Below are 17574 nucleotides of genomic sequence, written 5' to 3' on the forward strand. Positions count from 1 at the left end.
ACACACACACACACACACACACACACACACACACACACACACACACACACACACACACACACACACACACACACACACACACACACACACACACACACACACACACACACACACACACACACACACACACACACACACACACACACACACACACACACACACACACACACACACACAACTCTATCTCTTCAAATATACTCTTCTAAAACGCAGATACTCATGCCAGGTTTAAGAAGATAAAGCTTGGCTGTAGGTACTAATAAAGTCCATGTGTCCAGTTCTTACCCGCCTTCAAAGATGCGAACGCGAGGGGCATCACTCTGTTTGGAGGTGGACGGTCCTTCCTCTTCCCTCATGTCTTTATTCTCCTCCTTTTCATGCAGCTGTAGATCCTTTACTTTGGTGAGGGTGCTGGCTGGGATGGCATGTACCTACACTCAAGACACACATAGAAAAATTCAAAACAACTTAAAATAAAATGTAAACCGTTTATACATTAAATTAGTACTCCGACAATTTAGTGTGTAGCACACTCTTTCAACGGAATCCACAGTATCCAAGTACAGTTTGACCACCAGCAGTTCAGCTGAAGCTTTAGGGCTAGTAGCAAATCTAACCTCGAGTCGGTAGCCTCAAGCAGCCTTAATTGCAAGTGCAAGTGATTTATCAGGTTTCGCACATTCCACTTTGGAGCCACAGCAGGCTTCATTCCAAGACATGTAAACATACCTTGATGTTTTAATTTGTGGAATACTCCTTTTAACAATTTAATGGGGTCCTTAATAAAACATACAGATTTAACTAAGAAAAGATAATAAATACTTGCAGTTCTGTTTACCTCTGACACACGTGGGCTTCTGCTACTGGCAGGGGCCAATTTGCCTTTGGCCGGGGTCGGGGCCTCGGCGGTGGTGTACATCTCTGAGCTGTGCTTCTGTTTTGAGCACAGCAGAGACAACGCCATCTTGGTGCTGAGGCCCGGCAGGTTGGGGTTGTGTGTGCTGACGCTCCAGGTAGAGTAAACCGAGGTGCAGGGGTCCCTCAGGGCGGACGGGTTGGGTTTGACATAGTTCAGGTAGCACCAGTTGACTGAGGTGGAGGTGTTGAGGCTGGGGTATGAAGGAGTGCTTGGTCTTGCCACCCCCTCATCCGAAACAGTCACCTCCTCCTCTTTTTTACTTGGCGTCGCAGTTGAGTCCTTCTCCTCCTCCTCCTCCTCGTTTCCCTCCATATCATGCTTCCTTGTTACTTGTTGCTGCTCCCCTTCCCCTTTCACAGTTGTTACGTCTGCCCTCTCTGGCTGTGTCTTCTCTTCATCTTCCAGTTTTCTCCCAGTGGCTTCCCTTTCAACATCCTGTGTTGCTTCATGTTCATCCTCCTCTTCCTCTTCCCCCCCTTCCTCTTTGACCCTTTTCTGGTGACGTTGGGCCTCCGTGCTGAGCTCCAGGCTGGCGGCGGGAGAAAGCATGCGTTTGCTTCCTCCAGCCCCTAGTGGACTGTATCCCTCCCCAGATCCTGAGGCCAGCTCTGTGGACAGAGGCAGGGGCAGAAGGCTCTTGATGTGTGGGTAGGGGACCTTCAAGTAGGACCTTCGCAGCTTGTCCCTCTCCACCTGGCCCATGATGACCATAGCTGTGCAAGAAATGGGTTCCTGTGAGCGGGTGGTTGCCAGGATCTGGGCCAGGGTGGTATACATGGCAGTGGCGTAGTTAGTCATGTGGGTCTGGAGGCGCACTGGCACCACAAGGGACACTACTGGTGTAAGCTGTGCCAGGCATGTGGCGATGATGATTGGCCTCGGGGAGATCGTTACTAAGGATTGGTGGGTAAGGGCAAAGGACATGGAAGAGGTGGAGGGTCTGCTCTCTGTAGTGGTGGAGGAAGAAAAAGGCATGTATAGAACCGGACTGGCCCTAGTCCTAGTAGAGAACTGAAGAGGAACTACAGCCGGAAGCTGATGGAATGGTACACCCAACTGTTCTGCCATGTGGATCTGCGATGGATGCATCTGTAGAGGTATAGGTCCTCTATGTGAATGTAAAAAGGCCCTCTGGATGAGTTGGGTGGGCAGCGCTTCAGCGAAGGCTGTGGTCAGGGGAAGTAACTGGGTTAGTGATCCTGGGGAAACCACTTGCTGACCTCTGGGCGGCAAATGGAGCACATCTTGAGAAGGCGGGTAGATTTGTGGCCCTAAAAGCTGCAAGGCTTTCCCTGTGGCTTCCAAGCTGAACCTGGAGATCGCCTCGGTTGAGTAGAGAGGTGGACGGATTGAGCGGGAAGGCCCAGGCTTTGGACTCTCTGCTCTCGACAACTGACTGGTGCCGGCCCCCTCTTCCGGTTCCCCTAAGGTGGCATGCTTCACGAGGAGACACTTTCTCCTTTCCTTCCAGGAGGATGTTGACTGCTGAGGGGATAGGGACCCATAGTCAAAGGACTTACTTCTGGTCTCCGACATCTGCTCCGTTTGTTGGGGGCTGGCTGGGGCCTGCTCTGAGGTGGAGCGCCTCATCTCTTTGTGGATTTGGTGGTGTTGGTGGGAAGCGGGTGGCACCATCAACCTCTGGGTGCCTTGGCTAGTGGAGGTCCAGACGGCAGGCTCTGATCTGACCGTGTCCTCGAATGAAGCAGAAAGGCTGGAAGTGTGGGAGATGTTGCTCTCTTGACTGGGGCTGCGAGGCAGAGACACAGACTCAAAACTAGACTCCCCAGAGGACTGGGCCGCTTCCGCCAGGCGCAGTCTCTTCTTCTTTGGTGGCAGCTTCTCTGGGGGGAGCTGGGCCAACGTCTGGCTACGCTGAGGCCACTGGAACTCCTCCACTCTCTCTGCCTCCTAGGAAAGACAAATATATTTTCACTAATTCAACATTTGTGTAAGATGGAGGGATGTTGAGTGTTTCATAATTTTTCTAGATGTTGAAATCAAACGGTGTTGACAATCAATGCATGTTTCAAATATATTTAACAAAGAACCTGCAAATATCAAGTCAAATGATATAAAACGCAAAAAAAATAGATAGCCAAATGATACTAAATAATCATGTACCTTGGATGACGATGCGATATATGGTGGCGACACAGACAGCATGTCAGCATCAGGCTCCACAGTAACAAGGATCTCCGGCACTTGGATGTTTGGCTGGCGTATGAGGCGAGATGTAGATGGTGATGGTTTTGGCTCGGGCCGCTCTGTTTGCGGACTCTCGCTGATGTCTTCTTCTTGACTTTCCATGGAGATACTCTCTTGCTTCTCAAAAGAGCTTGTGTGTTGGATCACAGACACACCCTTCCTGTCCTGCTGCTGCTGCTGCTGCTGCTGCTGCTTTGGCTCAGTCTGTACGGACACACCTAGAAACAAAAACAAAACAAAAGAACAATTACTATCATCTAATACTGGCATATTGCTTTTGTAAAATGATATTGAATTGTTTTTTTCCTTTCCATTCGCTTTCCTATATATCATTGATGTAAATGCAGATATTGACTTGCTATTTATATGTTTTCTCTAACTATTCAAGTTACTCAGAAGAAGTTAAAAGGATATGAACATGATATAGTGTTGCCATCATTATATCTGCTACAGCAGGGACACATAAACAAACCTGAGAGGGCCTGGCTGTGCTCTGGTCTGCTTGGCACAGGAAGGGGGTCGGTAGAGCTGCCTGAAATGGCTACAGATCCAGGGCTGGGAGGATCTTCCTCCAGACTTTCCTCTTTCCTCCTCTTCCTCACAGCCATGGCCAGCGCTCGGAACTTATAGTGCATCATCATGGGGGGGCGGTTCTCCCGGCACGCTTTGCTCCCCTCCCTGCTCTCTTGTTCTAGTGTTGTTTGCTGTCCTGTGCATATTCCTCTGTGGGCGTCGTAGCCTTCGCTGTTTTGGAAGAGGGCCCTACATGCTGCACATTCAATCAGGCTCGGAGTCTTGTGCTGTTGTTGTTCCTGTGGCCGCCTGGCGGAGGAAGGACCGGCCTCCTCCAGCATTATCTCAGCTCCCAGTGGGACTTCTATAGCAGGCTGGCGCCTCAGCATACGCTGGACATGGCCAACCCTCATCTCTGCTACCACCGCTTGCTGCTCGTCGAATGACTGGCAGAGACGGTATCCTCTGGGAGACATGGTGCCAGAGGTAGATGGCTCTCCTTGGCTGGTAGATGATGGCATTGAGTGGCTTCTAAGCAGAGGCACTGTTGATGCATCTGCATCAGGACTATGGAGGTGCCTCAAACCACTGGGGCCAGGGGCTTCTCCTTTGGAATCGAAGGTGTAGGGATCTTTAGGGGTGGTGAATTTGGGCGACTCCATGCTGCTCTTCCTGGACAGAGAGGAGCGTCTGGGCTTTACACTGTCTATCTCACTGGTGTCGACCACCGCTTCATTGATAGTGATGAGCTTGGTGATGTGTTCTATGACTTGGGTTTTGGGTACGGCGAAAGGAATGCTCTTGTCCTCCTTGTCTGGCTGATGTTGATGAGGACTGCGCTGCTGCCCACCGAGCCTTCCGTATTTGCCAAGAATAATTTCAGCATAGGTTTTGGCACTGGTACTCGGGGGGCTAGGTTGGGACAACTCGGTGCTGCCTGATCCGGAGAAGTAGCCAGACTCTGTGCTGCCCTTACTGCCAGGGCCTAAAGAGGACGATGAGGTGGAGAGGGAGGAAGGAGGGTCACCTGGAGATGCCATTGGGCCCCGTTTCCTCTCACTAAGCCTCAGTGCCAGCCTTTGCTTGACAGCCTGGGAGTCTTCAGGCCTCTGGCTTTCCTCTGAACCTCCCAGCTGCTCCTTACGACCTTTTTTCTGCTGGCCCGTAATTTCCTTGCCGGAAGACTTTCTGTGTTGGCCCGTCTCTTCTTCAGACTCTGTGCTTTCGCCCTCTGTGTGTTCCTCTGGGTCTTCTCCAACACCACTGCCCTCTCCACTCAAACTGGGCTCATCACGACTGGACGCCAGGCCCGCTTTAATTCGATGGGCATGGGACTTACGATGCTTGTACAGGTTGCTCTTGGTTTTGAAAGAAAAGCCACAAGGAGCACAAGGGTAGGGCCTTTCTCCTGTATGGGAGCGTATGTGTTTCTGAAGAACGCTTGGCTTGGCACATGGACGGCCACAATAAGTGCACACATATTTCCCTGGTTTAGGGGGTTTCTTCTCCCCTTTTCTGGGTGAGCTGACCCCTTCTGGGCCCTCTTGGCTGGACTGAGATGGGACCGTATGTCCATGCTCACCCCGGGTGGAGGAAGTAGAGCGGAGGGATGAGGATGATGAGGAAGCTGGAGAGAAGAAGCTGCCTCCTGAGGGACCTGGGCCCTCTGAATGCTGCCATGCTACTGCTTGCTGCTGCTGTAACCGAAGCGGGTGGTCAGTGCGTTTGGGTTGGCGGCTTTGCAGGCGGCCCAAGGCTCTGTGCGCAGGACGAGGAGTAGGAGGCTGCTGGGGCTGCTGAGGTGGACAAGATCCTAGTGAGGGTTCAGCTGTCACATGCTGCTGCTGCTGCTCTTGCCTACCTGAGCGCTCCCCATCAGCCGGACGGCTGGGCTCAGCCTCCATAGAGTGGGGAGGAAGCCTCAAAGACACACAAGGAAGGGCTCTCTGAGCCTCATGGGGCTAACAGCATGGCAGCAGAGAGGTCAAAGGCAGATGAACATCGACAGACTTAGTTGTAAATCACAACGGATGGCCTTTTTCAGAGTGGGCCAAAAGTTATTCAAGAGGATCAAATGAGGCATCATTAAAAGGTTCCCTGGAGCTGCATGGATGCAGGTAAACATGGATCATCTCTCTGTACAGAGCAGCTCTGCTTCCTTCCAGTCTCAGCCATTTTAACAGCCCTCCCTAGGTCTTCTCTGAATCTCCTTTGTTGGTTGTGAGTTAGCCGTTCAGCATCTCAATGGGTCTAGAGAAACACAAAGGAATGAGTTACAAAAGTGGAAACATATTAAATTATTAGATATTAGATTGAAATAGGTTGTGGCACAAAGAGGTACAGCATATCAAGGTTTCTCATCTTTATTTAGCAATAAAATACAAAATACAGAGTTAACAATAAAAACAACCAAACAAAGAGGTAATAAAGAAAGAATCTGTTCAGCTAAAAAAAACAGACAGCAAAACACAGAGGACCTATTGGATATGACATAGACTTAGGGACTCAAAAACCCTGACATGCAGTCTAAAACGGTTATGTTGGTAGAGCAGAAGGCCAACATAATTTGTGTCTTATGATCTAACCCCCTATTAGAAATGTCCCCCACATATGTTAGTATGATGAATATGGTTAAGATTCCCAGTGCGGTGTTGAGTTGGGTCGGAGTTGTAATGAGCACTGTGAATTGCATTAGCAACATGTTATTGTTCCCATTTGTCCCTGGCTTCTAACCCGTAATATGCAGCCAGTGATTCAGATGCACAACCAATGTAAATCTATTAAGTGAAGTTACATCAAGATATGTTCTCTTATTGTAACATTTTCAAAAGGCGTGATGATATGAGCACACAGGTTTCTAGTATATGCATGTCAAAGTACTTTACAAACATGTGTTTATGTTAATATCTATAGAACAGCCATATCTGATTCAGATCTAAACCCGTTCTCTGCAGGAGTCCAAGCAGCTCAGGGCCAGCCAGTCAACATCCACAGAACAGGCACCAACCACAGTGTCAGGGCAAGGAGTTTTCTAGTTGATGAAGGCATTTGACAGCAAGTAGGTCTCAGTGTATGCACCTCACAGACAAATACAGCCGCCAGGGTGCAGTATTCACGAGGGGGCCAAGAGCTGCTGCTTTAAACGGGATTCTGTAAAAACCTTAAATCAAGAAACTATTACTACTATTTTCCCCTCACACACTACTAGAGAGCTCTGCTTTTGAAGAACCAAGTATGGCTGATCACAGCGAGTTGAGGGTATGACAAAAGCTTGTATGTTCTGTAATATTTCCTAGTACTTAAATCCTGCACTCCGTCTCGACTTGAGACACAGGATTCTTGTATCGAAGCCAATCAAAACACATTCTAGGAATGGATGGGGCCAATCATAACATTTGCACTGAGCAGCCGTGCCCAACCGCTGACAGTCCCAGTGCAGGCTCATCCAGAGTATCAATCATCGTCTGAGATATTGACACTACTCGCAACCCCTGACACCGGCATACTCTGGAGATCAGAGGAGGAGGACGATGTGTGTGTGTTCACCTTACAGCTGTAGATCTCTGTGATGGTGTAAAAAGACAGTCAGTGATCCAGTGGCTGAATATACTGGCCCAGCAAAAAAATAAAAACTTTAGTTTAAGGTGCCAGTGGAGGCAAGGCAGCACTGACAGTTTTTTTAATGAGCCACACTTTTGCTCTCGCCTGTGTCTAACATTTTTTTTAAAAACCCACTGAATTCACCCTTCATTAAAGCCACTTTACAGTGGGGGAAAAAGGGAAAAGGGAAACAATATTCCTCTTGGAAACAATTGGACAGATTCTCTGCTCCGTCTCCACGTTCCCCGACATCTTCTGAGGGCCGATCATCTGTTTAGTGCACCTTTCTCTAAGCAGACCAACGCTTTGCTTCCAGCAGCACACACTGCATTTAGGAAGCATAACAAACCGAATCAACAGCTTTTATGTTACCTGTCCATTTTCATTCCTGTCTTCCATCTTTTTAAAGCTGTACAGGAAGAATCTAGCAGGTGGTGGTATCTATAGCTATTTCTGCCTTGAGCCGTTGAGATGCAGACACATCTAACTCTCTGGGGGTACATCATGTAGATAAGGTAGATCAGGAAGTAATGGTGCTTACAAACAAGTAAAGCACATCAGAACCTGACTGAAATATTTTTAAAGAGAAACATTAGAGGACAATCAAATCAAATAAATAAAAGCTGTATGTGATGGGGGCAACCAAGTGTGTATAGATGGATGAAAAGAGAGTGGGATGCAGGATGACACTGTGCATAGACAATGCAGATGGCAGTGGGAAAGCAAGAAGGGCAAGACAAATTGGCTTCCTCAACTCCATGTAATAAATGTCTTTGTTCATGTAATTGGGTATCATAGTGTAAGGTTAATGATCTCTGGCATAGCTGTTGATGCAGCCCTTAAACAGGGCGATTAGGTGGTTCTAAGGTTGGAAAGAGCATTGCTTACATTATTCATGGCAGTCTAGACTGCCAGCTCTTAGTAGGGAAACACACAGTCAGGGCCTTGCCAGGAAGATGAGGGAGAGGAATGCAAGAGCCTAGTCTACATTAAAGATAAACACACACACACACACACACGCACACACACACACACACACACACAGGTGTACAGTACTACTCCCTCCAGAGCAATACCCACAAACACACATCAGCACTTAATCCACTCTGACACGTCTGACCAGCAAATCAGCTGCAGTGCCCTGAGGTGACCTACCCTGCTTCCAGTCAGCCTCCTCCATCTGTTTGATAAGGGGGGTTCCTTTCTCCTCATCCTCATTCCACAGAGAAGACTTGTTATCAATGGTGCTATTAAGTCCCACACTTAAGTGCACTAAGGACACTAAGGGCTAAAATATTATGATGATTAGTTTGACCTCTGTTAAAACATGCAGATTATCTAAATTAGTTGAACCTTATTGATGAGGGTGGGACAAGGGTGTTCTTCATTGTGCTCTATTTTTAGTCTGAGGGGCAAGCAGGAAGCCACTGCTGCAGCTGTTATACAAGGTTATGTTCCTTCCTGATTGAAGGTGTCGGATCAAAACCACAAAGCTAATATTAGTAGCCGTTTCACAAACCTGATGAGCAGTACCCCCGATTTGTTGTGTGAACTACTTTCTGGTGTCTCTGTGTAAAATGTGATTAATGACTAGTCCAGAGAGAGCCAGAGAGAGAGAGAGAGAGAGAGAGCCAGAGAGAGCCAGAGAGAGAGAGAGAGAGAGAGAGAGAGAGAGAGAGAGAGAGAGAGAGAGAGAGAGAGAGAGAGAGAGAGAGAGAGAGAGAGAGAGAGAGAGAGAGAGAGAGAGAGAGAGAGAGAGAGAATGACTGGGGAACGTGTGTGTGAATGTGTACATGCAAAGGGGCTTTGTCAGCAGAGACACTGATGCAGGTACCCAAGGGAGCCCTGACACACAGAAGAGCTCACTTAAGATCCTTCACACAAACACACACACACACATGCTGTCACACAAGCTGCCAACACACCGTCACACACACGCCCTCCATTCATCATTTCTACAGTGTCTATTAAGTTCAGCAGTTCTATTCTAAAAATCTTAACCACATTGGACAAAAACGTATCTCAATTCCTACTAGCGCTAGAGCTTTGCAGCCAAAATTTAATTATCATGCAAAGGAGAGTAGGCCCATACAGCCAGCAGAGTTTGTGTTCATTTCCTCATCAATACCCGGGACGTATTTGTGCAACTGGTAATGACGGATAAAAATATGGGCTAAAGATTAAATTACCTTACAGATAAACCCCTTTAAATGCTTTAAAAATAAAAATCTGTTGTCATATACCCTCCAAAAAACACACACACACACACACACACACACACACACACACACACACACACACACACACACACACACACACACACACACACACACACACACACACACACACACACACACACACACACACACACACACACACACACACACACACACACACACACACACACACACACACACACACACCTCTCTCCCTATACCCTGTTACTGGCGGTAGCCTGGTGCCGGTTCCCATGGAAACCAGCCTACTCTGAACAACGGCAGATGGAGAGGGAGCTGGAGGTCTAAATTTATCTCCAAGCATCCTTTCTGACTACATTCGCACACTGGCAGCAGGAAGTGAGTGAGAGGGAGGGGTGAATGCTCGGCCTCTGCTTGCACTGACAGGCTGGCATGACCCTTGACACCTAACCCTACTTTGAGTGACGGCGGCCCGCTATCACTGTGTGCTAACACTACTAGACCAACTCGCACAGCAGCACCGTCTGCGACAGCTCCCATCGCAGCCGTCCCAATCTTGATGAAGCAATATAACATCTGATACTGCACAAGAGGCTCTGCAGCATTCCCTAAGTATAAAGTATATGGAAACTTATATCATAGTCCTTCCCTTGAAACCACCAAAAACAGAGCTGGCAGCCAAAGTCATGCCCGACACACACACACACACACACACACACACACACACACACACACACACACACACACACACACACACACACACACACACACACACACACACACACACACACACACACACACACACACACACACACACACACACACACACACACACACACACACACACACACACACACACACACACACACACACACACACACAGGCTTTTGGGGGCCCTAAGCATAAATGGTCAGAGAGGCCCCTCCCCCCCAAAAAATAGAAAAATATCCATGATAGGAAGTGAATGAGCTTTTGCGAACAGCATTTACTAACAGAAAGAACATGTTAACGTGTGAAAAAAGTTGACGGGTAGCGTTCTAACTGCCTTTACAAAGGAGGGACTGCGCTCTGTGGACGTGATAGACAAGTGACCACAGAAAAACAGGTGGTGGGGTTAATTTGGAGGCGGGCTGTCCCCGTGCCCACCCAATCAGAAGCTGGGAATGGTCCTGGTATAGTAAATACACATATTTTAATTGGCTGAAAAAATTAAAAATTTATTTTCTTTACTTTTGATTGGGTGGGCAGGGCACACATTTGGGTGGGCAAAGCCTATAGTAAGGGGACACATCTAATTTGCCCGAATTGAGTGATAGGTTACAGAATTAAGAAAAAACAACAGTGTTCATAACTAATTTATATACTTTTTATAATGTAATGATTATCACAAATTTCTTTTTGGGGGGGCCCGCCCAGGTACATGGTGCCCCACGCGCTCTGCCTACCCTGCGTATAGGTAGCGGAGGGCCTGCACAGAACCATAGGAAGAAACAGTTTGGTTTCTCACTGGAAAAAGAAAGCCAGGAGTCAGACCCTGACGCCAGATAGAGCCTAATAAACCTCAGAGGCCTCGCGCTCACGCAGGCTGTCAGTGGAAGCTGCGTGCTAAGGAGGACGCCGTCTGACAAAACAGCACATACCAGAGCACTCACTCACTCTCTCTCGGCTCGGATGCATCGCTCTATACCTCTTGAGGTGAGCGGGAGCGGTGAAGGATTTCACAGGGCTTTCATAAGACTGGCACTTCACAACCGTCTCAGCGTTCACTGTGATTAAACACAAGCCAGCGGACTGCAGGTCAATACCGGCCTTTAAATCAAAGACAAGAGGCACTGCAGAGCCCTGGTAATGCACACCTCGGCTGGGAGGAGAGAGTTTAAATAATACCCATGGCAGCGGAAAAGCTAGTCCTCTTTGGTGACAAAATCAACTGTAAAAACAAACTGACCACAACTTGGACTCAACCGCAGGTTTTGCCTGGTTTTCCGGTCTTTATATCTTGCGACCAGGACCTTCACTGATGGAAATTATCTTTTTGTCGCCACTTACTCCGAGAGGAGCTCTACTCCAAAGTGATTTGTATAAGGAATACATTCCAAAAAAAGATTCAGGAAGAAAGGGTTGAAAGTCAAGATCAACCAAGGAGGGGTCCCTCTTCCAGGAGGGAAATCTCAGAAGGAATCTTGTACAACAAAGGAGACTTTCCAATGTCAATGAAACCTGTGAATTTAAATCTGTGTTTCTCAACCATGTTGTCCTTAGGGTTCAGCGAAAATGACTCTTACATGCAAAACATGGAAACATTAAGTTTGAAATGAAGAACATACTACCATAATAAACTACACAAACTCACTACTCAAACTGTACACAATTGCAACAGCTGTAATTACTGAAAAGGTCATTTTCCATAGCTGACAAGAAAAGTGATAACAAGGAGCAAAAGGGGAAAGAGGAAAGACTGAGGAGACAGGAAGAGATCGAAAGAAGAGAGCAAGAGCATGACAGAGAGTGGAGGAGGGTACAGAGAGAGAGAGAGAGAGAGAGAGAGAGAGTTTAGATTACCTGACAGAGCAGTCTGGTCTTCCCCCTCAGAGACGCTTCACAGGCACTGTGAGACAAGCAAGGGAGAGCCAGAGAGTGAGAGCGGATATGACTGTTTGAGTGGGTGTGTTGCTGAGAGGGAGAAGGAGAGAAACAGAGAGAGAGAGAGAGGCTGGGGTTGAGGGAAAAAAGAGTGATGGCGAGAGAGAAAGAGAGGGGGAGATAGGAAGACACTTAATGAATGTTTCCACTGTACAAATGTGAGGGGAGGAGGAAGATGCGGTATAGCAGGAAGAAACTAAAAGCGAATCATATTCCAGTAGCATGAGCAACATCACACCACGCTCGCTGAAGCCCCAGTAATAGCACCGATTCTCACATTTCTCATTCCTAATGCGACCGAAGTGCATGACAGGCCGAGACAGCGAAACCAAAAGCATGCGCTTAGATCCAGATTCAGGATACAGCCAGGAGCTGCTGTTTCTCACTCTGTTTTTTCCCCCCGCGCACATTCTGCTGGCAGTGGCACACGGCCGATGGGATTACAAACTGGTCTTACATGGGGTTTTCCCCTGTGACGCAGAAATCTGGTGTTGATTCTTTGCAATTATAAGCTCCTCATCAGGAAAAGTTATCTCAGTGTGTGTGTGTGTGTGTGTGTGTGTGTGTGTGTGTGTGTGTGTGTGTGTGTGTGTGTGTGTGTGTCGGGGGGGCATAAAGAAAAAGAAAAAAACAGAGCACCCTTCTTCCTAAGTTACAAACCCCTATACCAACATGTAAATCACAGTTCCAGCCAGAGTGCCAGTGTGCTGCATGCATCTGTAAATTAATTCCAGAGTGGCATCCACTCAAGCAGGGCCCCCACATTATGTGGATTTCAGGCTAGGCCTACCGATAGTGCAACAGGAGGGGAGAGAGGTAGCCTGGTCCTACCAGACCATCGTAGTTCATTTCATTTGTACAGAAGGTCTGGAATCGCTCAATTGACAAACGTTAACTCACTTGAAGGAGGGTGTCTGTTGAAGTTTAAAACTATTGGATCTGCACAGTGCCACTCTGGATCTGCCAACCAATCGCATCACGTTTGGTCGTGACGTATGTCATGCACCGGCTTCTGAGACACTCGCTCTGTTCGCTGATTGGATCGCCAAAAATTTGGCTGAGAAAAACCCAAGAATATACCGCAGACACTGACTACTGAAGGGAAATGAAAATTGAGCGGAAGTAGAAAGGCGGGCGGTGCCAGGCTAGGAGAGAGCGAGAGAGACGGAAAGAAACAGAAAGAGAAAGAGAGAATTAAGAATGAACGGAGGTCCTGCTGGTCCATAGAGCTCAGCCTCATTGGTAGAGCACAGGAAGTGTGAGTCACGCACTCTAAAATAAACACACTCACACAGTGAACGAGCCGGCTCTCACACACACACACACACACACACACACACACACACACACACACACACACACACACACACACACACACACACACACACACACACACACACACACACACACACACACACACACACACACACACACACACACACACACACACACACACACACACACACACACACACACACACACACACACACACACACACACACACACACACACACACACACACACACACACACACACCAAGTGGAGGGCTGGGTCGCTGATCAGAAGGCAGGCGGAGAGGTAACATGGTTCCTCACACAGGCCATGCAGCAACACGTGGTGGGACTCAGGGCCGGCGGTAGCCAGGGGCCAGGGTGGGCCGTGCCCACCCAAATGTGGGCTGTGCCCACCCAATCAAAAATTTTTTTTTTTTTTTTAAGTGGAAGTCCAGACAAACTATCGGACGGACCTGTTCATTCGCTGTCCAAGAAAATGTCAAATACAATTCAGACAATTAATTAATACTAAAGAATATACCATTACCATGCATTGCTTCTAATTGTATTATTGGGTGGGCAGGACAGCCTGCCTCCAAGTTACCCACTCGCTTATAGTGGTCACTGGTCAGCAGAGCCGGCCTGAGGCATAAGCGAAATGAGCGGTTGCTTAGGGTCCAGACTGCCAGGGGGGCCCCCCCAATTTTTATTTTATTTTATTTTTTATTTTTTTTTATATCAACATCATATTATGTAAATGTAAATTATCATACAATAAAAGGAATACAATGTTTTGGTAGATAGTTAATAGCTTAATAATTGAATCAGTTCATCTAAACTCAAAGTTTATTTGCATATTGTGTTCTACACAATTCACAGCAAATGTGTCAAAAATCAGACGCAGAGATCTCACAAGCGCAAAAAATGCGCGCTCGCATCTTCGGTCTCTCTGCCCAGTGTGCCCACCTAAAATTTCTACAGGCCCACCCAAATCTAACTGTCTAGAACCGGGCCTGGTGGGACTCACAGATGATGCAATGAGTCAAAAGGAAAAAAAGTGTTAAACTCTTATTGCTCAATCATATTCCTTTATTCTTCTGTTAAACCTCCTCTACCAATCACCTGTTCATTCACTCTCTTTATCGAGTCATTTTGGTTTCACTCTCCTTTCCTCCGGTGCTGTCCACATGTTGTCCCCCCTATTCTCTCTCCTCTGCTCAGTGCTTCCTCTCGTATGTGATTTGGTCCCAGTCAAAAGGAGTGTTGATCCGGGGACTTGGTGATTACCCCTGGCTCTGTGCGACAGCTGCGACTTCTTGCTGACTGACTGCTGTAGCCAGGGGACTGTGCTGGCCTGATGCTGGGGCTACTCTCACAGGCTGCTGGCCTCCGAGGCACTGTATTGTGTCCTGCCCTGAATGTGCTCATTGTCACCCTTTGCAGCACGCACCTTCTGTAGGCCTATACTGTACTTCCCTGCGAGGGACCTTCACCCATCCGTCATCCCTTTGTGCTCTGTTTCTCAGTGACTGAGAGAGGTTCTGCTGACGGGAAGGTGGAGAGGGGCGGGCGGAGGAAGGCAGAGGCCCCGGGAACAAGACTGCCACTGTGGCCGTGATTGACGGGGAAGTAGCTGTACACAGACGTAACGATTAGCCAGGGACCGGGGACTGCGAGTAGACACACAGGCTGGTTAAGGAACTAGAGAGAGCGAGGAGATAGTAGGCTATACGCGCAACAGCCCTGCCAGAGCCAACAGGGAAGATAATAACTTTTGAAGAATGGGATCAAAAGACGAAGTGCACCAATCGGGAGGGTTTAAAAAAGAAGATTTCATGCTATAATAAAAGGGTAACCGTATGCTTACCCGCTGGCCCCATGAGCATGTCTGGCTCACATTATGCAAAAGCTCTTCTCGTTTACAGTAAATGGAAAACAAGGGCTCCCCTGTGGTATGGTCATGAGGCAATTTCACATATTTGACACACACAGACACACACCTACCAATGCAATATAAGGCAGAGGCGAGCAACACCTAAAATACAAACATCCTGCTTTTAAAAACAAAAAACTTCATGTTGTTTTGGAGCAGCCCACAGACTATAATTGAGACCCAATGAGTGGTTTGCGCATTTACAGACAACCATACACGGATGCCATATTTTGGGACTTTCACCCCATAAACTGCAGACACAGGCAGTAAAACAGGCACATTTGGGAGCATTCAGAGAGCTTTCTCTCTGTTCTGCGGGCAGATTATTTCAGACGTGTGGTCTTCCAGTAAACTGACCCCCCTCTGTCCATATGACTGTGGTGTTATGACAGAAACAAAATTCATTTAAAGAGGGAGCCCACCTAGTGTATAAAAAACCCACGTGGCTCGGTATCTACCTGTTTGTGTCTATTTGGAAGAACTGGGGGCAGAGAACACGTCCGTCTTCCCAAAAGGGAACAGCATGCATGACCACTGAACTCAAAGCCAACAGAAGTCATTACTCTGGTAAATGTAGCTGTATCATCAATTCATCCTCACCCGCCACTTGAAAATATAACTAGGCCTACATAAAAGTTTGACAAAAGATTTTGAGAGGTGGAGTATTTGTCACCCTTTGTTGTTTGTCTTGATTAGATGGCACCACTGTTACTGAGCAGAAGAGTGAGCAGTGACTGATGTCATAAATTGAGCTGGAGAATTGCCCAAACTGTTTTGATAGAGGTGCAAATATGATGTATACAGTATAAAACTTTTAGCAAAGCTAGCGGCGTGGCCCTAGGGATGTGGTCCAAATTGACATTCAGCCTCGGCTCTGCATGATACAAAGATGGCGAGCATAGTAAACAGTATTCCAGAGAAACATAGGCATGTTTCCATAATCATTGTAAGCATGGGGACCATCCCTATGTTCCCTGGTTCTATGTTCCCTGTTTTTTTTGCAAAAAAGGGTCCTATGTTCCACGGTCGCAATACATACCGCCGGAACATAGGACCCTTTTTCTGAAAAAGGGTCCTACGTTATCCGCAACTCCTTAACGGGTCCTAATAATATTCAGAAAGGGCTTATTTTTTCCACCATAATTTCCATAATTGCCTGACATAATCCTAGGCCTTCGCTGATTTAATTCAGCATTTTTTTACCATAGAGTATAGGGTTATTGTTAGGGTATAAGGGCCTGTAGGCCTACATAGGCCTATTTGCCAGTTAGGGTTAGGGTTAGGTTAAGAGGGTGGAAAAATTAACAGACTGGGGAACATAGGACCCTTTTTCAAAAAAAGGGTCCTATATGTTCCCTGGTCACATAGGCTACAAAGCAGGGAACATATGACCCTTTTTGGGAATAGCGGGGAACATAGGATCCTTTTTAAAGAAAAGGGTCCTATGTTCCCCAGTCACATACAAAGCGGAAACATACATCAGGTCAGCAATACGTCATCTGGACGGAACTCTCGTGACCACGTCCCCTTTGGGGGGAAAACAATACGGCTTACTCCATAGACATAGACAGCGCGATCATTCAATATAAACCGTTATAGCTAAAATCAGCAATGTCCTGAGCTGTTGTGTGGTTCACATGGTAAAAAAACAAACATCATGATTTTGCCTCTTGCTTTTATATCCGTCGCATCTCCGTTTGTTTTCATATGGAGGCTTCGTCGATGTGACGTCACTTCACGTGCGCACTGGATTGTGGATCAGAATCGCCCAAATAGGATGTAGTTTTCAACACGAACAATATTGGCCGGAGGAAGTAGGACATCCGGGTACTTCTAACCATCCTAAATCTGGCCACAAGACATCCTAAATATTTTTTCTACATACTATATAGTAGAAAGTATGCGATTCGGAACGCAACCCATGTCAGACTCAAGATGGACAAGAACTCTTTGTCAGTTCAACTAATAAAACAATGTGTAGTGTTGCCTTGGCAAAAAACAATAAAGCACAAAGGGCTTAAGTCGTGGATTACACATGCAAATAGGCTATTAGATATGTTCATACATTTTCAAGGAAACATACCCAGACAGATATAAAACAGCCAGTGGAGAGCAGTGCATACAACCAAATGGCCTGCTAATGGAGTCGAGCATGCTAGTCTTTTGTTAATGCCAATCGATATGTATCCTCAGCAGATCTGATATCTGATCCCGTAAAACACTGAAAGACTGACCACCCTCTGTTTCACTCGGCATTTCTCTCTCTTTTTTTATCGAGGGAATTCT

General features: G+C 47.2%; 1 protein-coding gene across 5 annotated transcripts in view; it reads right to left on the reverse strand.

The window, feature by feature from the left end:
* The window catches only part of hivep3b (HIVEP zinc finger 3b), a 46046-nt gene that overhangs the window by 6267 nt on the left and 22205 nt on the right, over nucleotides 1–17574 (reverse strand). For 3 of the 5 annotated variants that reach the window (XM_080039366.1, XM_080039362.1, XM_080039365.1), the window contains 4 exons: nucleotides 3600–5890; nucleotides 3044–3345; nucleotides 839–2830; nucleotides 286–431 (listed from right to left, as the gene is read on the reverse strand). In XM_080039366.1, coding sequence (XP_079895492.1) covers nucleotides 286–431; nucleotides 839–2830; nucleotides 3044–3345; nucleotides 3600–5544 — 4385 coding nt within the window. In that variant the 5' untranslated portion in view covers nucleotides 5545–5890. Of the gene's footprint in view, nucleotides 1–285; nucleotides 432–838; nucleotides 2831–3043; nucleotides 3346–3599; nucleotides 5891–12000; nucleotides 12047–17574 lie in introns of all 5 variants that reach the window. The other 2 variants (XM_080039364.1, XM_080039363.1) reach the window with 1 other exon arrangement.

Source organism: Ammodytes marinus (genome assembly GCF_949987685.1).
Source record: "Ammodytes marinus genome assembly, chromosome: 13".
NCBI lineage: Eukaryota > Metazoa > Chordata > Actinopteri > Uranoscopiformes > Ammodytidae > Ammodytes > Ammodytes marinus.